The sequence below is a fragment of the Ursus americanus genome, chromosome 8, assembly GCF_024610735.1.
Source record: "Ursus americanus isolate L20-20 chromosome 8, mUrsAme1.1.p, whole genome shotgun sequence".
Taxonomy (NCBI): Eukaryota; Metazoa; Chordata; class Mammalia; order Carnivora; family Ursidae; genus Ursus; species Ursus americanus.
Window position 1 is genome coordinate 43,122,923 of NC_142134.1, and position 21,092 is coordinate 43,144,014.

At 44.4% G+C, this 21,092-nt stretch overlaps 1 protein-coding gene across 6 annotated transcripts in view; it reads left to right on the plus strand.

Annotated features, from left to right (window-relative positions):
- The window catches only part of LNX1 (ligand of numb-protein X 1), a 198,890-nt gene that overhangs the window by 167,671 nt on the left and 10,127 nt on the right, over window positions 1–21,092 (plus strand). For all 6 annotated transcript variants that reach the window (XM_045816007.2, XM_045816006.2, XM_087864135.1 and 3 more), the window contains 3 exons: window positions 1,554–1,756; window positions 3,890–4,261; window positions 15,376–15,510. In XM_045816007.2, the coding sequence (XP_045671963.1) occupies window positions 1,554–1,756; window positions 3,890–4,261; window positions 15,376–15,510 (710 nt within the window). The remainder of the gene's footprint in view (window positions 1–1,553; window positions 1,757–3,889; window positions 4,262–15,375; window positions 15,511–21,092) is intronic.

Consider the following 21,092-nt stretch of genomic DNA (forward strand, 5'->3'; position numbering starts at 1 on the left):
CCCGGTGGAGGTTAAGGACCCACGTTTGCAACCTCTCAGGCTTCCTCTGGCTGCTGAATTGCTTTGTTTATCATGTTCTACAACACTTTGAAGTAATTTGAATTCTTTCTGTATTGTTCCTGGAGAGTTGAGCCCTTCTTAATGAACTCATAGTTCATTAGGGAAAATGGACTAGGGTCATGGGTTTTGAAAACAAAGCACATTAGGCAGAGCCAGAGCGGCAGTTTTCCTCCTCCCAGATGACTTCATAAAGAGAGACTCGCAGGGCAAAGGCAGCTGTCGGCAGCTACAGGAGACGAAAGCATCTCCTTCCTCCACACCCACACTCAAGCAACAGTGGGGGCGGGGGGAGCTGCCGCCGCCCCCAGACTAGGTGTAGCTCGCCTGGCGTTTAGTGGCGTCCCTTCTGCACGCTTTTACCCAGACTGAGGCAGAGGATGGCTCCAGTTGGCATTGCTGGCTTATAGGTCTATAGGGCAAGTCCCCTGTGGGACTGCTGTGCGTCCCCGGCTCCACAGAAACCCGAGAGAGGTGACAGGATGGCAGGTCACCTGGAGCCCCAGGCTGTGACTGGCTCTGAGGGCCACCTGACTTTGCAGCCTCCTGCCAACCCTGTCACTTCCCCGCTCTAAGCTCAAACGTGCTCACGTGTAAAATAAAGCCATTCAGCTGTCTCCGTCGCTATCAAACCAGACAATAAAGGAAGCTCTTCTGCATGTGGGTGCAGGGTGGGGTGGGGGCTGGTGGGGACCCGTGAAAGATTTCATGTGGAAAGAAGAGTCTTCAGGTAAAAGATAAAGTTTGAGGCACCCGACTCGGTCTATGGATCTCCTGTGAGCTCTGAATTCAGCAGTGCAGCCCGATCAGGGATGAGCCTCTGGAAGCCACCACCTCTCCTTGGTCACGAATCAGGCTGTGTGACTTCCCTTTATTGACAACAGTGTCTGAGAGGCCTGGGAATTCCCTAAGCCTGCAAAAGCAGGGTCTTCCAGGGAGAAATCTTCAAAATGGCCTGAGAAGGCAGAAGAGCGGGTGTGTTGTTTTGTTCCTTGATAAGTGAGTGCTGAAACTGTAGTCTATTCCTCATGACCCTTCGTTCTCCTCCACCCTCAGGAGGCTTTGGCCGACACTTGGGATCTGTGCACACAGCCACGGAACAGCCAGAAACGATGTCCTCAAAGACCTTAGAGTCAGGGGAGGATGCAAGAAATGGCGTGGATGATAACGGAACGCTCAGTGCTGGGAGCACTAGAAGCTTTAGGGGGGAGATGGGATGTTTAGACAGAGCCTGGAAAGAGAGGGATCAAGGTAGAGTGTAATTGAAAGGGATCATTTCATGCGAGTCTTGAAGAAAAAATTGGGTCTAGGCCTAGAATGAAAAACATTCCAGGCAGAGAAACTGTTGCTGGCACAGAGGCAGGAAAATGGAAAACATGTACAAGGAACGATGCATAGTTTAGTTTGGCTGAAACCAAAGTTTGGCAAGAAGAAGAGTGGTTGGAAATGTCCGTTGGGTGGGTGTCTTAAATAAATACTGTCTTTGTCCATTTTAGTCTTTCCAAGGTTGTATCACCTGATTCCAGATGGTGAAATTACAAGCGTCAGGATCAATCGAGTGGATCCCAACGAAAGCCTCTCCATTAGGCTTGTGGGAGGCAGCGAAACCCCGCTGGTCCATATCATCATCCAGCACATTTACCGGGACGGCGTGATTGCCAGGGATGGCCGGCTACTGCCAGGGGACATCATCCTGAAGGTAGACGCGGTCGCTGTGGGGCCCTGGAAAGGCGCTCAAGAAAAATCCTTCAGAGCCAGTCAGTGGATAGATGGAGGAAATGCTAAATAAATGTGAAGCCGTCCCTTTCCGTAGTTACTCTGTCGAGAGGACCCTTCATCTGAGACTTGTAACTGAGACAGATCTTTGTCCCCTTCCATCTTGTTCTTCTAGTCTCTCCCTCTTTCTGTAGAAGAGTATTCATCCCTCTGTATCATTTTGTCTGTCCTCCCCTCCTTTCTCCTCTCCCCTCCAGCTTCTGTCCCTAGTCCCTCCCTCCTCCTCTCTACCCTCTCCTCCTACTTTAAGTAACAATAACATAAAATAACATAAAACTGGAGCTCATATGTTTTTAGAGCAGATTAATGGAACATTTTGTATTTTATCTAGTCACTCCCATTCACACACCCCTCCACGGAAAATTTCTGGTGGCTTAATGGCCCTCTGCGAGAAAACCCAAAAAGAAATCCTAAGCTATTCCCACCAAGCCACAGACCTTCCGGGGCAGGCAGGTGGGTGGAACAGCACGCCTTGTGCATTTCTGTGCTCTGAGGCTTGGGTGTGAGGAAGGACGCGAGGGAAGAACTTTGAGAAGAAGAGAAAGGATGAAGGGAGAATTGTTGATCAGACAGAAGTCAGACATGTGCCAAGAGTGATAAGAAATCCCTCCCTGGTCATGTATTCCCTGTCTGATACCCAGAGGAGAGTTTCACCCCATTCCTTCCAGGTGGTTGAGGGGCCAGCTCCTGACACATCATGAGCTATTTCTCTGGCAAAGAAATTCTTTTTTTTTTTGGAATAAGAGGAGAAAGAATTTAAAGCAGTTGTCACAACAATCCTGGAACTCCCGCTGGCCTCTTAGGACCTTCATGTGGCCTCGGCAGGCAAAGGGCTGCCAGGACTGTCTAGCAGATGCCCTGGCCTTCTCCTGGCCTGGGTGCGATGGGGGGAACCAGACGCAGGACAAGTGACCGAGCAGAGCAAGGGTTGTGAGCTCCCCCCGCCCCGGGCTTGGACAAAGGTGGTGAGCGGCTCTGTGCACGGGAACCTCCATCCATCCCTGGAGAGGCTGCAAAAAAAACGGGGATGGAGGGCTGCAGGAAGACCTCTTAAAATTTCACCTGAGCCTCCTCTAACCATTGGCTGCAAGGACAAGAAACCCTACCCAACCACAGAAATTCAAGAATGTTGTCTCTCTTCTTCAGGGCCCCTGTCCTTAGACCCTGCAAGGGTACTGTGCTCCTGTGATGTTTCCTTGCGAAGCAGTGACCACCACTAGGGGCTGCAGCCTTCCGGCTGGGCCAGCTTATTAGCCAGGGTAATGAAAACCGGAAAGCCCCAAGCAGCATCAGCCCTGCAGATAATGAGGCACGAATGAGAGGGCCGAGCTTGAGGACGTTCGAGTAGCATGATAAAGTGATCCAGGCTTTCAGTAAGAGAGCCTAGAAACTCATTCACATCAGTTTATTTGAAACTATACAGAGATTTTTTTTTTTTCCTTTTGTTGAGAACATGGGCAAAACACCTTGCAGGCAGCGACCACCTGAAGGCCACAGACTTGCACGCATGCACGCACACGCATGTGCAGTGGCGGGGCCTGGACGTTCTAGGATGCATGACCCAGGGAGAAAAATTCCCCTGGAGATCATTGGAAGGACCATGTCTGCTTAGTTTAATCTCAGCAGCAGTTTAGTGTAATCATTTGAACTTAAATGAGAAATTTTCTTCTTTTGCCTTTTCCTATTTTTTCTTCTTTTTTTCTCCCTGTGCCCTCTGCCCCCACCCACCCCTTGATCTGGACACTGAGTTTGGCAAGCAACAGGAATGAGGGCTGGGACTGTGTGAATAACCCTGGGGGCCTGTGCAGGGACGGGTGGAAGAGAGATGGCATGCACCGAGAGTGAGCTGAACAGGTGGCACGGGTAGCACAGAAGGAAAGTGGAGCTGGGAGTAAGGTTGGAAGATGGGGTATCTGCAGATTCGGACAGAGGAGAGGTGACAGACCAGAGCAGGCTTTAAGGAAGGGTCCTGCTGATGCTGTGAGCCTGGGCCTTCTAGGAAGGGTTGTGGCAGGGGGAGCTGGCCGATCCGCTCTAGCTTCCGGTCCCCGCCCAGGTCAACGGGATGGACATCAGCAACGTGCCTCACAACTACGCCCTGCGCCTCCTGCGGCAGCCGTGCCGGGTGCTGCGGCTCACCGTGCTGCGTGAGCGCAAGTTCCAAGGCAGGGGCAGCGGCCAGGCGCCGGATGCCTACGCGCCCCGCGACGACAGTTTCCACGTGATTCTCCACAAAAGCAGCCCTGAGGAGCAGCTTGGAATAAAACTGGTGCGCAGGGTGGATGAGCCCGGGGTTTTCATCTTTAACGTGTTGAATGGTGGTGTGGCAGACCGACACGGTCAGCTGGAGGAGAACGATCGCGTGTTAGCCATCAATGGACACGACCTTCGGTACGGCAGCCCAGAAAGTGCAGCCCATCTGATTCAGGTGAGTCCCGGGTCCCTGGCTAGAAACTGCCGGTGTGAGTGGGACGTTCATTACCCTGACCCACCCGCCCTGTTACTACCATGTGTGACATGCGGTGCCCCCCTTTCCAGGAGTCAAGATCGACGGGCCAGGTAAGAACATTCCATAAGCAAATGATGTGTCTCAGGTTCACGGACATTCCTTAAGGGGTGGCAGCCATCCTGTCTGACTGCCCGTAGACACTCGGGGTTATATGCTGCAACCTGACCAGGTTAAGATCACTGCAGATCAGCAGGGTTGTGTCTTCCCTGTACCCACTGTGCTATTCGAAGACCCAGGGGTCATTGAGATACATTCTGGACGTATCCAAGACGTCTAGATGTACTAACTCCCATAGGAAGCTACCCTCCAGGAATCCTCACTATGGGACCAGCTAAGGCTAAGCCAGTCTCCATGGCTGAGTCCAACCTCCTTGGAAAGCCCATGGAAACTCAAGTACGAGTCTAGGAGAAGGCTCCTAAGAAGAGAGGCATACAAATTATGCTCCCAATAGCCTAATATTCGTTCAAATTAATTCACTTTTGACTGGCATAGCATGATCAAGCCCTAACATGTATCTTGTTGCCTTTGGCTGTGTCGCCATGTTTTTCTACTGTTTAATAAGCTGCCATCTTTATTCTTAGGACAGGCTTTGTTCTGGACTCCTGTACTCTAACCCATTTATTCACTTCAATTGGCCAAGATGTATTAAGCTTCTGCTGCTTACCTCGCCATGTGTCAGGTACAGAGAACACAGAGATGATGGCCTCTGAGGCTGTTCTCTCAAAGGAGCCCACAATGTAGCACAGGGCATGGACTTTCTGTAAATAATTGCCATATGGTGTGTTGGTACCATAATGGAGAAATTAAGTACAGTGCTGTTTCAGATGAAGGAGAGAGTTTTGCTTGCATGGGCCTAGGAATTCTTTACAGAGAAGATCTTGAACTGGGGCTTTGAGGAATCAGTAGAAATTCTCTAGGTAGATAAGGCAGTGAGGGTCATTTTAAGGGGATACACCACAAAAGGACATTTTCCTGAAAGCTGGTTAGGAAAAGCGTTAATACCTGGAACATGGTGTATATTTAAAAAAGCAGCCATAGACAAGGTGGGTTTGGGAGGCAAGGACCAGATCCTGTGGAGTTTTAAGAAGTTCAGACTTTATCATTAAGGCCATGGGGTGTCATTGGAAGGGTTTAAGAAAGGAAGTGACATGATTTTCTAGATCTCTCTTGAGGTACTGGAGAGCTGATAGGAGAGGGGCCAGATTTGAGGCCTTATCTTCTGAAGCATTTGCAATTACCTGGCACACTGTGTCAGCTTGCACTCAGTGACTGAAGTATTGATACTTCAAGAGAAGACAGCGAGTCAGCAGCAGTAGTTGACTGAACCTTGTACCAAGTTCTGCTGAGGATGATAATCAGAAAACAGAGCCTGCTTTCTAGAACTAGATCACCTAAGCACACACAAGTCTCCCTACCCTGGGTTCCAGCCATGGAGTTCTTCCAGGTGTTGACAACTCTCTGCACTGTCACATGTGTGGTATCTTCTCCCTCTTCCTCAAGGAGAACGAAACAGTGTATGATACTGCTTTTTAGGTGTGGACAGCCTGAGGCAAAGATGCAAGGGGACTTACCCCACTTGCTCTGTCCATGAGGATAGGAAGCACATGTGGTGTCTTGGCCTCTGAGCTGTGGCTCTTGGTGGTGTCCCACTTTCAAGGTGATTCTCAACGTGATGGATGTTTATCTGCCTAGGGCCCTGAGGCCACAGTCTGTGGAGCAGGTGGAGAAAGAAGATCAGAGTTACAAGTGGCATTTCCCCTCTGGAGTTTATGCCATCTGTTCCCAAGTCCATATGCCCCGCTTCAACTTCTCTGAACACCACACTTACATAACCAACTGGCTACTTGCCATCTCCATGTGAATATCTAAAAGGCACCTCAAACTTCATGTCTAAAACCAAATCTTTGACTTCTCTCTACTCCTTGTCAAACTTGTTCTTTCCTCAGCCTTTTCCAGTCTCTAGAAATGGCACCATTGGTCCAGTTATTTGGGCCAGAAGGATCTCTTATGCCCTTCAATATGCTCGCTCTCTATTCCATTTCTCACTACCTCCACAGTCCCTCAGCCATGCTACCATCAGCACTGGGTCTCTGTGAGAGACCTCCCACCTGGCCTTCTGGCCTCCACACCTGATTCTCTACCTCTGCTCTCTACATGGCAGTTAGACGGCCACTTGACACAGTCCGTCCCTTCGTGTCACTCCTGTGCTCAGCTCTCTGATGTTTCCCAAGACATTTGGAGTAAAATTTCCAAATCTTAACAATAGCCTTTACAGCTGTATGTAATTTGGCCTTTAGTTACCTTTTCTTTCTCAAGCAAAGTAGAGGATTTCTAGTATTCTCACCCTTGCCTTACCATGCTCAGTCACATCGTCTTCTTGCTACTACTCCTCAAACATTGCAAGTCCTTTTTCACCTCAAGGCTGACGTTCTCGCTATCTCTCTGACTGGAAGAATCTTCCGAATGTCTGTCTAACCGCCATGCTTCATTCAGGTCTCTCCTCAAATATCACCTCAGAGAGGCCTTCACTGACAATCCCACTTAAAATAGCTTCTCCCACCCCCAGCTCTATATCCTTTATTTAATCTGCTTTATTTTTTCCTACCAACTAATTACTTTATTACCTGTTGGCCTAGTATAAAATAATACAATAGAGTATTGTATCTCAAGCACTTAGAGAAATGCCTGGCAAGAAGAGACACTCGATAACTATCTGCTGAATGAATAAATTGAGTCACGTTATAAAAATGTAAATATACAGAAGATAGAATTTATACATTAATTTCACCCCTTAGGGATTTTTCATCAAACCATTGACCAAAGAACAAACACCAAATCTACTTTTACATGCTATTTGTCCCCAAGATGGAATTTCTACCTTTTTCCTTCTTGAATTTGTTCGGTTGTGATTGGTTGAGTGCCTTCTGGGTGCCGACGAGTGTGCGGTACAGGGGCAAACCAGACTGACGCAGTTGCTGGCCTTGTAGAGTTGGGGTGTATTCCTGTCCCTGATCTCAGATACAGTGAAGTCAGCATTTCGCAGGTGCTTCTAGGCCGTATGTATCAACGGGTGAGAATGGAAAATAGACAACGTTTATGGAAGCATTAACCCATGGAAAAGAATCATTTTTCTCGTCATGAACAAACTGCACTCTAAGCATGACCCCCCCCGCCCCCCACCTTTGGAACTACACATTCAGGTGATCATCAGTTTTTTTTTCGTGTTGTATTTGTCAACTCCCTCTGCAGGTTGGTCTGTGCAGCTCACGCTCTAGAGCTAATCCGCCAACCACACTTCACAACAGGCACACGAAAAACTCCCTTACTCGTGCCATTTGGAAAAATTTTGATTACATGTGGCATTCTACTTTTGTAGATTAATAACAGAAGAGGGAAAATTTTTTTCCCTGAGAAAGTAAATTTATGAAGTAAAATCTTGCCTAACAGTGGGACTTCCTAAAAGAGTCTTCTGCTTACTAAACAAAGCCAACGTGCTTTATAAGCAGGGGAAAAGGAAAAAAAAAATTCTTTTAAGGGCTTGGGCAAAGCTAGTTGGAAAAGAAATGGAAAAAGTAGAGTGCTGGGGAAATCCAGTTAAGCAATCTCAAGAGTGGATTTTATTTATGTGATACTTGTAACACACACCAGGCTGGGGATTAAACTTAATACCCTTCAAAGGTGGAGACGCAAGTTACCAACCAATCCTGGGCTGCTGGCCTTCGTGTACTTGCTCCATGAATCACACTTGCTTTAGAAAGAAATTCCCAGACAACATGTCCTTTTGGTCATGTTCTCTCCCACAGTACCACACTTTTGCCTTTTTCTCCATTATTTCAGGGAAAAGTTATTACAGAGAAGCCACAACTGTTTTAAATTTGACCAACTTACATATGTAGTGTCCTAACCCCCACTTACTCATCAACCCTGGGTTCCAGAACCCAGGAGTGAGTCGGACTCCTTTAGGAGAAGAAGCCCTAAGGAGACAGAAGGTTCAAATATGGAACAGTTGATGGCAATAAACTTAGGACAACTTTATTTTTCTCCATTGTCAATTTCTTAATTTTTTGAGCAGCCTGTCTAGAATCATTGTAGATGGGGCACCTGGGTGGCTCAGTCAGTTAAGCGTCCGCCTTTGGCTCAGGTCATGATTCCAGGGTCCCCGTGTCAGGCCCTCTGCTCAGTGGGGAGCCTGCTTCTCCCTCTCCCTCTGCTGCTCCCCCTGCTTGGGCGCTTGCTCTCTCTCTCTTTCTCTGACAAATGAAATTTAAAAAAAAGATTGCTTCTCTCCCTAGTGATCAGGTGCAAATGATTTATGCTGACAATACTATGCCTATTCTGAGATGCTCTCATCTATCCGCAGTTCTGGGGCAGTGAGTTCCAGTGTATTTGGGAGTTCAAATATATACAATTAAGAAATGAAGAAAGTAATTTTGGATTTCAAATTGGAGTCTCCCTCCTATGCCTTTTTTTTTCCTAGGCAACTCCCAGACTTGAGGCAGAAGCCGAAAAAAAAATTCCGGGCCATTTGTAGAGGTGATGATAACCTCTAGGCTTTCATTAATACTTACAGATGTGTGAATTTTTGTTTCCTTTGCATGAATTAATATTTAAATGAGAAGTTATGTTATCAAAGAACAACCAACAACCAGGCTCTTCAGACTTTTCAAAAGAATGTGAGCGGCCTCTAGACAGAGCCAGAAAGTAAATAATGAACTACTCGTATTACCTATATTTGTTCTGAAGACGTGATTCTAGCTCATGAGTTCAGCACAACTGGAAAAAAGACCGAACTTTCGTCCCCTGGAGCCAGTAGGAACTGCCAGTGAAATAAGATCTGATAGTTCAATGTGCTTTGTACGGACCAGCGCAGCTAATGCAGACTCAAGTCCCCATTTAACGCATTTTCTTAACCTGGCATCGAAATAAATTTAATACAAAGGCGAAAGAATGCATAAATGTAAAAACCATCTTCTTGAGCTGGATTCTGAAAGTCCAGGTGATTTTTATACAGGGCTCCACATTTCATGCGCTCATGATAAAGCATGACTTGGTGAATTGTACAGCTTTTCGGCTTCGAATTTTGTGAGGGAATCTCCCACACAGCTACACACTGCGAATATTAGGGAATCTATCTTTTTTTTTAATATTAGGGAATGTTGAAGCTTCACTGCCCTTCCTCCAACTCAAAATATCCCCCCACGTGCATTTTTTTTTTAACACCAGGGAACAGAATTAACTAGGAGAGTAACTTCTAGATACCATAAAAAAAGAGAGAGAGAGAGAGGCAAAAGGCTTAGGTCATTCTGCTGACTCAGCGATCAACAACCAGAGAGCTCAAGAGCTAAATTCTCATTTTGACCTTGTCATTGACATCTGTATGGCCCTGTGTACATCAGGCTGTCATCATTAACATCTTGGTGTTAACTTAATTAACTTAAAAGATGTGCTTCCGGGAGCAGAAGGATGAATATGGAGCTACAGTCAAGAGGGAAAGTAGACCAAATTTCTGTCTCAAATCTTTTTCTACCCTGGTCAAATCCTAAGGTCCTCTTCACCACTTTTCCTCAAAGCCTCTTTATTTTCCTTTTCCTTGGCCAGTCTTTGGTTGCTCTTTGCTCACTGAAGTAGCTGCTGCCTCCCCAGCAGAAGATGTTCTTTACAAAATGTGCCAGGCGCTGTGCTAGGTGCCCATGTTTCAACGGTAAACAAATCCGTGCGCCCCAGGTTTGCTTGTGCCAAGCTCATTTTCTAGAAACTCTCCACTTACACTGCACTGTTAGCTTGCTCTGGAATTCTATTTCTGGAGCCCCCAACTTATTGCTCAGTGAGAGCAATTCTGAGTATTCTGAGAGAGTATTCTGAGTATTTTTCTCAGAATTTCTCTTGCTCACTGGAAGAGAGGGGTAGGGCATGGACTTTGTTTCTGCACCTCATTGCATGAAACGTTGCCAGGTCAATGAATGACCAATGATTTTGGTATTTTTATAGTCTCTCAACTGGTGATGGTTCTGACACCTCCTGTGGTCTGAATTGCCATGTAGGGTTTATGGGCCATGCGTGATCTCAGAGCTAGCCTGTGCTGATAGAATGTGTCCCTTAGTGAGGTTCTGGGAACTCCCTGTCATCTTTTAATTAGTAGTAGTGAAGACAGACATCTATGGAGCTCTCGGCTTCACAGAGCTAATCCCCTATGGATGTATGATGTGGGAAAACGGGAACCCCATCACTGAGGTCCTGGGTACAGCTGGTCCATCCGCGAAGAGACTACTCTGTATTGGGTCTCCCAGGTCCGATTCTATACACACCCCCAACCCACTCAACTTTATTAGAGAGAGTCCAGAGTTCATCAAGCTTTTGAGATGACTTGAAAACATAGGAAATATCAAAGAAAGTAGAAATATTTGACCTGGAAAGGAGAAGAGCTAAGGGAGAACAGTGAGCCTTATCTTCAAATAAGATTGTCATGTGGAAATTGATTTGGGGCTGCCTGAGAGGGCATGACTGGAGCCAATGGCTAAGCAAGAAAATGGCACATTTAGCTCAGCCCAAGGACAAACTTTCTAATTAGTGCTATCTAAGAATGGCACACCCTGCCTTGGGACACAGTGAGTTCACGGTCATTGGGGGCACTGAAGCATGAGCTGGTGACAACTTGGAAGGATTTTGTAGGGGAACTGAAGCCTGGGTTACAGAGAGAATGTTGAATTAGACGATGTCTGACATTTCTTCCCTATATGTGACTTTTTAATGATCTGGAACCAGTGCTCCACAATTTCCCAGGGCGCTGTGAGCACAAGATAGACAGATTGACAAAGATAGCTGAGCAGCTGGTGGAAGGGAAGCTAACATGGGGCAACCCCAAACAGTAGAGAAAAAACCATCCCTACAACTATACGTTGAAAATCAAACTTAGACTGTCTCACTCTGGGATCCCGGGAAAAGAAATGAGTAGGGAGTGCAGATGCAGGATGAGTTATTTTGAAAATGCTTATTAAAACCTTTGTTGGTGGAACACTAAGGAAAGACAAACTTATGTTATTATAAATGCAACGGTAGCTCTCACTTGTCTCTGTAACGAGGGCTCCAGGGTCAAGTGGGTGGTCTGTGGACCCATACTGGTGTTACAAGGCTTGTGTATATATGGTCTCCCTGCTCTGAGTAATAGTTTGGATGCCTAACAGTCCTCTTGGAAGTTCCCTGTTTCAGGTCTTTAGAATGTAAAAAACCGTTTTATTTAAGCATATACATATATATTTTTTTAAAGCAGCAAATGGTGTCATGTATTTGGTTTGAGTCAATCCTTCACAGTGAACAGGTGAAGAAGCCCTGGGTTAGGTGAGAAGGTCACACCTTGAAGTGCAGGCGCACTATCCCCTCTCGGTCTGCCCTAGTTATCATGGCTGCCTCCACCCTTGCGGGCCCTGTGCGGTGCTAGAATAGTAGAAAGACGCCCCCTGCTCCAATGTTACAGCTCCGCAAAATGCCTCTCCTGCTTTGTGCGGTGGTGCCTTTGATTTTCCATTTCTCTGCTCTGTGAAGTTGCTGATCTGTGTGGTATCCTGATGTGGTGAACGTTTCCTATCAGCCACAGTGGCTTTTGCAGGGAAAAGAGCCATTCCCAGGCTGAACATGACCGTACAAGATGCTTGCCTTGCAAGACATCAGTGTAGCGCTTCCAGACTCCTCCCTCCAGTTACAAGAGATGGGATTTTATTATTTTTAAATGGGCTCCATCTAAATGAGGCTCCCAGACTATGGTATGCTACTGTGGCCCCTGCTTGGTTCTGTCATATAAATATTATTGGCAGTCTTGAGTCAAATCTCAAAAGAGCAGAGAAAAATAATCCTTAAACCATCACCAAAAAAGACAAGCCTTATCATGATAAATGCTGCTCAGTTTTAACCCTTTGTTTTTCTCTGAATATTAGATTTTTCCTATTTCCTTGGCTAGAAGTAATCGGTTCCACCGTAGAGAGTCTTACGTGCATAACTCATCTCTCTTTCACGGCACCTGCTTCTGACTGTCCCTGAAGTAGGACAAACGGAGGACAGGAGCCATGTCCCCAAGGCTCTTGGTGAAGTGCCTGGCCCAGAGCAGGCACACGAAGCCGTGGGGACAGAACGGCTACCAACAAGCTGAGGCCCCCAGGGGAGAACACAAAGGCCATCGGAAGCACTTCCCTTAACCTATAGAACGGAGAGAGGGAATTGAATGCCTTTGCTCTTGGAAGAGGAAGGAGAAATAGGTTAAGCAGTCAGCCTATGCAACCTGTAATCACCATGTCCAGCGTTTGCCTCAAAAATTGAGGCTGTTTAAAGGAGAGAGAAGAAACCTCACCCAAAAAGGATTGTCCTCTAGCCTTGTCTGCTACTCGAGAAGCTACAACTGTGACACGCTCCTCTTGCCCAAGTTGCAACTTTCCAAGACACACAAGACAGAGGCTCTCCTACCCCTGTCTTGTGGCATGCTCTTCCTTTGAGTGTGGCATGGAAGCCGACGGACCTGCTGCACCCATCTTTCTGGCACATATGATGGGGGTATCGCAATAAAAAATTTTCTGCTCTTCTGCCTCCCCTCACCCCCCTTCTCACACTTCACCCTCAGACCAGATTCACACCCACGGAAAGAAAGGCTTGCTGGTTCTAAGGGCTGTTTCTCGATGCGGAATCCAGCTGCTTCTGAGGGCTAAGCCAGTACAAACACATTAGCCTATTTTCCACCTTACAACTTCAAACACTAGGAAAGAAAGCGAATCTGATGGAGTCTCCCTGAGAACAGTTTGTAAGGTGGCTGGTAAGAGCCGCAGACCCGGCCTTGTGGAGAATTTGTTTTCAAGTGATTTGATACCAGGAACAACACTGTTGTTGTTCCTGCCAACAACTTACTACCCAAGTCAGCATTTGAAAATCCAGTGAGAAGTTTGTGTTTAAAAATGTGAATTAAACGGCTCTCGCGGGCTGCTCCTTGGCATTCTGAATTTTGCCTGGGAGGCGGATTCAATATATAAGTCTCAGATTTTCCTCAGTTGTCATGAGGTGCCTAGGCCACGTGATTGCTCCTGGGCCAAGTGACAGTGATAACAATATGTGGGCCAAAGACAAACCCACTGCTGAGATCCTTCAAAACATCGGGGTTTCCCTGAAGATAAGGAGCAAATTTGGGCTTGGCAGTTGGAATTTTGACTGGAGTGTTTGCCCCTTCTCTCTTAGTCATTTTTGCTTCAGAAAGTTCCTAGTGATAACCTCATTAGGATAAGTGAGGCTTACAGTATAAAGGAAGAAACATTATGACAAAATACTCCTCTAAGAGTTGAGTTTGGCTGGCTCATACCGTAGTGCTTCATTGTTTTCTGAGCCTGTTAGTTTTCTAATGATGCAAGCTCTATAGGTGATAAGAAACACCAAACTGAGGGCTTCAGAGGGGAGGGGTGGGGGAGTGGGATAGGCTGGTGATGGGTAGTAAGGAGGGCACGTATTGCATGGTGCACTGGGTGTTATACGCAAGTAATGAATTATGGAACTTTACATCAGAAACCGGGGATGTACTGTATGGTGGCTAATATAATATAATAAAAAATATTATTAAAAAAAAAAACACCAAGGAATTCATGATAGGCGAACGAACAGAGGGAAGAAGGCATGTAAATGAGGACTGGGTAGACCAGCAAAAGGGACAACTGGGCCTTATGTGAAGGAACTTGAGTGAAGGACTTGAACTTGCTTTTCGGGCCCTGTTCAGGAGGATTTTTGTAATTACAGAGACAAATCCACTTGACTGGACCACCATCCACCAATAGACCCTCTTAATGTACTTTAGAGGTTGTATTTTAAAATTTCATCTGATTTACAGCTACCCAGTTGATGACCCGTAAGTTTCAAGAGAGCTCTGAGAAGAAATGTTTATTAATATAAGGATGCGAAACCATGAAGGTTTGGGCCGGTTATTGTTGGACAGCCATGGAGATCTGATTTCATTGATGGGGTTCTGATTGCTTAAAGTATTGAAAACAAGGTCAGTCTTCATGACCAGATTTTTCCATGGTCTGGTAGCCATACCTGTAAAGGAAGAAGGCAGGCAGGCCAGTGTCCATCTCTGCTGTTGTGGTGAGTGGTCAGGGGATGGGGTGAAGAGAGGAACCCCAGAAACTTATTCCTCCCTTCTCCACTTGTCCCCAAATCTAGTCTTTCTTAGGGACCTTTCTAGTCAACTCTGGGCCATTAGGGAGCTTTGTTGATGTACATTTCACAGGGCTAAGGTCTCCTCTGCCTGCCTTGGGGATCTGGTGCCTCGGTGAGCAGTTCTGGAAAAACGAGTAATGCTCTCGAACAGACATGAAATTCATCTGTGGCAGAAAGCCAATTTGCAAGTTTATGGTGTGGAATGGACCTCCCCAGTAAGCAATATATTTGCTGTTTGGAATGTTCTATGCAAGCATCAATGTATATAGCAGAGAGGAAGAGGAGTCAGAATTAGTGATAATCACATAAAAAATAAAGGATCAAGGCAAAGGCCTTTAATCAGGCTGTATTGGAACCTATTAAGTCATCCCTGTATTCCTAAAGCGTTCATCCTTTCCCACGCCTGTGGGTTTAGCACTGCAGATGCACGATTTCTCTTCCTGCCACCAACTCTGATCCTTTTTCTGTACTGTTTACCTTCGATCTGTGTTTTAGACGTTACACTGTATACTCTGTTCTCTCTGAAAAGTCCTTCAGACGTGGCTTGTGTGCAATGGAGCCATCCCTTAAAAACAACAGTGTTTGATGATGCCTTTGCAAAAGCTGTTGCATAAGTCAGACCTTTGTAGTTTTTCCCTTTGAAACAGGTTTCATTTCCTGATTTAAAGATAAAGGAAATAATTCTCATGTGCTTGCCAAATTACAAAACGGGCACTGCCATGAGAAATACTAGACACCATTTTTTTTCCCATTAAAAAAATGTAGAATAAAACTCTTATCTTGTTAAGCCCCTGGTGCTGGACACTTTGCGTGGAAGCTCTGAGAATGGCTAATGTCTGTGTCTTCTCACGCAGGCCAGTGAAAGGCGTGTTCACCTCGTCGTGTCCCGCCAGGCTCGTCTGCAGAGTCCTGACATCTTTCAGGAAGCTGGCTGGAACTGCAACGGCAGCCGGTCCCCAGGGCCAGGGGACAGGAGCAGCACTCCAAAGGTGAGCCCCAGCCAGGGTATGTCTACTTCTCTTGCAGGAAGCTATTTCTTGCGAAGGCTGCACACTTTAACATTTCTAAGTGTAACCTCTGGACTTCATCACTTGAACGCTGTTTGACTTGTCGTGTAAAACAAAAAGGCTGAAGTCCCATCCTCAGGACCTGGTGAGATAACAGGTGTCTCCCATCCAAGCAAGAGGGAAGAAGGTGCAGGAGAGTGTTGAAACTTGATCTTACAGACTTCATATGGGGACATAATTTCAAGTCAAAGCCAAATAGATGTCATGTTTTTCCAACAGTCATTTTGCTTAAGGACTGTTTTCATTCATTTTGAAATGAAATGGGATTTGCTTGGTTTTTGACTTTTGAGTTCCCAATCTGCCTGAAAATTATTTTATTAAAAATTAAATTATTATAATTATATATTATATACTATATTTAATATAAGTTTAAAATATTTCAATTAAAAACTAAAATAAATTCCTCTGCTAATTCTAGTATGTTTGTTTCGCAGAAGAACCCAGGAAAATAATATAAACACTTGAAGTTCATATAAAATTAGGGAGTCGTAGGGAATGGGGCAAATCAGAAAGCAGTTGCCCTGTCTTACAGCGTTTAAATTCAGAAATAATGTAAAATAATGTGGATTAAGCAGAATGCATCTATAGCCTGAAGGCATCCTTCAGGCCAGCAATTTGCAGCCTCTCTTTCAATGAGGTGACTTAGCCCAATTTGTACTTCTATTAGAGGCAATGCCATAATCTCTCCATTGGATGGGTATCTAAAACCACACAGATCTTGCTTAGTCCAAATTGAGTCCCATAGCCTTGGCTTGGCATCCTGTTGGGATGGCAATGAGTTTGTAGCTGGTTCTCCTAAGATCTGATTTCATTAAATTACTTGTAACTAAAAAGAAATCTATAGGTAGCCCATTCATCTTGCAAAAGAGATTAAGGAATGCCTATCAGAGCAATCAGAACATATCAGGCTGTGTTTCAGTTTGGAATAACTCACAAGTTTGGGTTTTTGAGTAATGGATGCAGAACAAGACTCAAAATTTTGATTTTGAGACATGATGTTAATGACACAGCCTACAAGGCCACACCCCCACCCCTTTCCCCAGCCAGCTAGCCAGCCGTGTCCCATAAATCCATAAATTCCAGGCTTATTTACAGTAAGCAACCTAGACAGACAAGGTAACTCCTGCTAAAATATTTTATGGATAAGGACTCCCTGGTGTCTTTCACTAGTAAATACCACTAGTGTGTTTCAATTAAACTAATGGTATTTATTAATGGAAAACTAGTTTATTAGCTTAATTTAATTAATGTAATTAACACTTACAGTTGGATTAAGTAGGCCATATTGTATTCTAGCTCATTAAGCCACTAAGCATGAGGCTTCCACCAGCACGGTGGGTCTATAATCCCTTCTACCTAGCTACCGTGAATCATGGAAACAGCTGGGATGGGCTGTTCAAATTTTTGCTGCAATCTCTATCATGTATCTAATTCCTGGAAAACATACAGAACAAACTGGCCTAGTGGGAAATTGTAATATTTTCATTTTAATTTACAGTTCTGTCTGCCTTCTGAGATGCCCTCACACACACACACGCACGCACACACACACACACACACACACACACGGCCTATTTAAAATAAAACGAAGACATATATGGCTCTTTGATGATTTAGATTTTTATGATCCTACTAAGCTTTGTTTTGTCTAGGAAACAACACGGCTTTTTGAAAGTAGGAGCTTAAATGAGTCAGAGAAATACCAAAGAAGGCAAACCAAGACTTGTGAGACAGAAAAGTTTGTAGCCAACTGAAAAGTTAAAGACTGATAAAATGTAGACGTGCGGCTACCTGTGTGGGAGAGGAAAGGGAAAGTGACCAGAGAGAAGTCATAGGGGGACTTCACCTCTAGGGCACCTGTATTTCTGACGCTGGGTTGTAAGGTACATGGGTAGGTCATTATGTTCATCTTCATACTTTTTAAAAAATAAATCTAAAATGTTTTATTTTAAAAATCTCAATATTCTATAAAGTACGCATTTTTATAGCTGAGTGATAAGTAGACTGGTGCCCTGATGTTTTTGAATCAGCTTGAATTAGTTCATACAATATGTGTTTTTGAACATTAGGGAACACACTGCAGTCTCTGAAGTAGGGAAGGGGGTTAGGAGAAAACATGGATGGAAAAGATCTGTGGTACTTAACTCTCTTTCTCCTCAACCAGAGTACCGCCACTCTGCACAGGAAGGGTTCATGGCGGTACTTGGGTTTCCCATTGCTAACATGGACTTTCTCTGGTGGGGAAGGCAGACAGTTGTCAGAAACATAGGACAAAGGACATGTTTCCTATTTAGGGTAGCCCAGTGATTTGTGTCGAGCCCATAGGTGCTTGAAACTCCTCCTTGCTCAGCATAGCAAGGCTGTTGGGTAAGCTCTGAGTAAGTGCGGAGGAAGACTCCGCTTTCCAGGAACTTGTAGCTACAGGCATAAATAAGCGAGCTCTGCAGCCAGGAGAACGTAGGTTTCAGTGTCCGAATCTTATTTGTCATGTATTTTATTCAGCATAATTGGGTTTGAGTTGAGTTCTTTAGTCAATGAGATAAACCATTCCTGGAAAAATTGGGTAACTGATTCTTTCACGTGCTTTTTCTGACAGTTCTCTGAAAATTGATAGGTTAATTTTTATCACGTGTTAAAACATGACCTGTGAGAGCAGAGTGGTGTGGTGGGGAGAGTCAGATATCTGGGGTTTCAGTTGCCAATCCTACCCCCACCCCCCGGCCAGCTGTGCTTCACTGATGAGATTCATTTTAATGTTGAGTCTCAGTTTTTCTGCCTGGACACATTTAAGTAAATAACAAATAATATTTCTTTCCCTTGCCTCAAAGAGTATCTGGCCAATGTGTACATTATTCAAGGAATATTTATTCACAACAAAATAATTAGGGCCTCACTAATTTCTATTAACTGGTCTGGCAGGTGAGAAGCCATTTGTGGAATATTTCATAAGCTATGCAATTTTGCTACTTTCAAATGAATTTAGTGACACATTTTTTAAAAGAAGTATTCTCAGATCAAAGGCGTTTCTTCAGTCACAGGTGTGCCCTACGTGGGCATTCTTCCCGACTTCATAAATGAGGTCAGGGGAGCTTTGATGACGGTATTACAAGATCTCAAATGATATTACTATTAGAAATCCAAATAACAATAAAATGTGTTTAAACTTACTACCTAGAAAGGCCATTACATTATTGGAATCTTCTTTTCCTCCAGGCAAATATTGTAAACATTGATAAAACCCAAGAATTGCAGGAAATCGGCACGTTCACAGTGTATTGGCGAGATTATAGGTGATTGAACTGTTTCATATGTATCAAAATGTAAAATGCCCAGGCTCTTTGATTAAGCAGTTGTACTTGTAGGACATTAGCCCCAAGAAATATTTACACAAGTGCACAAGATATGTGTCTAAGGATGTTCACAGTGACTCTGTTTAATTTTGCAAGAGACTTATAAACCACCAAAATGGTCATCAGTGGGGGGATATGACATATCCACACAATGAAGTACTAGGCAGCTGCTCAAGAATGCAATAGAGTGTGCGTGTGTGTGTGTGCGCGCGCGTGTGTGTACACATGTATTTTTTAATGTGAAAAGATGTCCTTGTTTTCCCGAGCATTCCATACTGTGTTTTAGACATCACCTGGGAGATTGGTCGGCTACCCCTATAATATCCCTGGCTTCCATGTGGAAATAACGGAGGAAAACCCTTCTTTGGGAGGACCAGGAGTAAATGCTTTACGAATGTCCCCAGGAACGAGCTGAAGCAACGCAACAGCCAGCAGGAGTCTCTAGGTTTAGAACTTTGCCACGAGCTGGGGGCATTTTCAGAACTGCCTGCATCTCCAAGTAGGGCCCTTCTGAGAGATGTCTGTGACTCAAGTCAGAGACATGCTGCACTAACTGCTTTGTGGAAGAGGAAAGTCATGGACTAAGAATGATCTGGAGAGCACCTCCAGAACTACTTGGAGGGCTAGGACCACTGTGTTCATACTCTCACTTATTTGTCTTATTTTGAAACTTTGCCCTGAAGAAGATCCCATTTCTGTTTTATAACTCACTTCTGATAACTAGTATCTTCAAGTTTCCGGGGTTTATAGAGACCGAGACCTTACAAGTACTAATTGTAACATACACCTTGCCATAATCATTTGCAGTTCCTGATTTAGTATTCTGTTACTACCAAAACCAGTTTGTGGCAACTTGTAGTTTAACCATTCATTTATTTGACAAACATAGTTACCATCTTTCGTGTGCTAAATGCTATGTTCAGTGCTGGGGCTATAGTAACAGGTTATTACTGGATACAATAAGCCTATTAAAACAGGCATGGGTAATTTTATACCATAGAAAATCATGAGATATAAATGCACAAAAAGCCTAGGCTTATCTTCATAATGAAGTGTTAAAATGGACTCTTGTGCATGCAAGCGATAGTTCCATATGATGTTAACCACCAACTTGACAGAAGTTTAATTATCATGCCTGATCTGTCCGGTTCCCACCTCCATGTCCATAAAGCCACTTTCTTGTTTTCAGAGTGTCTTCATGAAAATGCAAATATTAATACAAATTCTCCTCCCCCTTTTTAAACAAAAGACAGTATAATTACACTTTCTTTTGTACCCTGGTTTTTGTTTTTTTACCAGATGTATTTTTTAATTTTCTTTCTTTAGCTACAACTGTAAGCTCTGTTTTGAGCTATAGACTTCTCTGAGGTCTGATCAAGTATTATAAATATTTATTTGCAGTGCACACTCCCACTTATACCCCTAGGTCATTGCACAAGCAGGGAGAATACATTTTCAGAAAATTATATGTTGATATGTATTCATTTATAAACAGTGCCCTTGACTGTCTTATTCCTTCAGGATAACACTGCATGTAGCTTTGAATGCTTTTAGTATAGACTAGTTGCTGGACCAAAATCACAGCTCTCTTAATTTGCTTTTCAAAAGTTGGTCCTCAGTGTATTCTATACAATGTGTATACTATATTTTTACATAATAAAATTAAAGTAGAACTGCATATTATTTAGAAATGCTGAAGATGCTAATTGGAGAGAACCTAGTTAGTAGAGAGTTTTTAGAGTGGAATAGCTATGAAATCCATTATTTTTCCTTAAGGAGTTCTATAATTGAATCCCTACCTAAATTAAACGGAGACTATGTAATTAAAATATCGTTACTTTTTTTTTTTTAACTTAGAAAAAGATTCCTGATACTCATGAATGAGAAGAGTTTTATGAAATACTATCAGGAATAAATGAGTCACTTGAAAACTTTTGGGTGCAGTTCACTTTGTGTGCTTACTGTTTCTCCAGTGGCTTCCAACCTGCTCCTCTTCCATTTTGTGCATTCCCATTGGAAATGTAAACTCTCTCTGAATCAGCCTGCAGAATCTGGGGTGATGCAGCTCTGCGGAGGGTGGGAGACAAAGCCAGCATTCTCTCTGCGCGTGTCTTTCTCTGTGAGACCAAGGACTACCGTCCTTTATCCAACTTG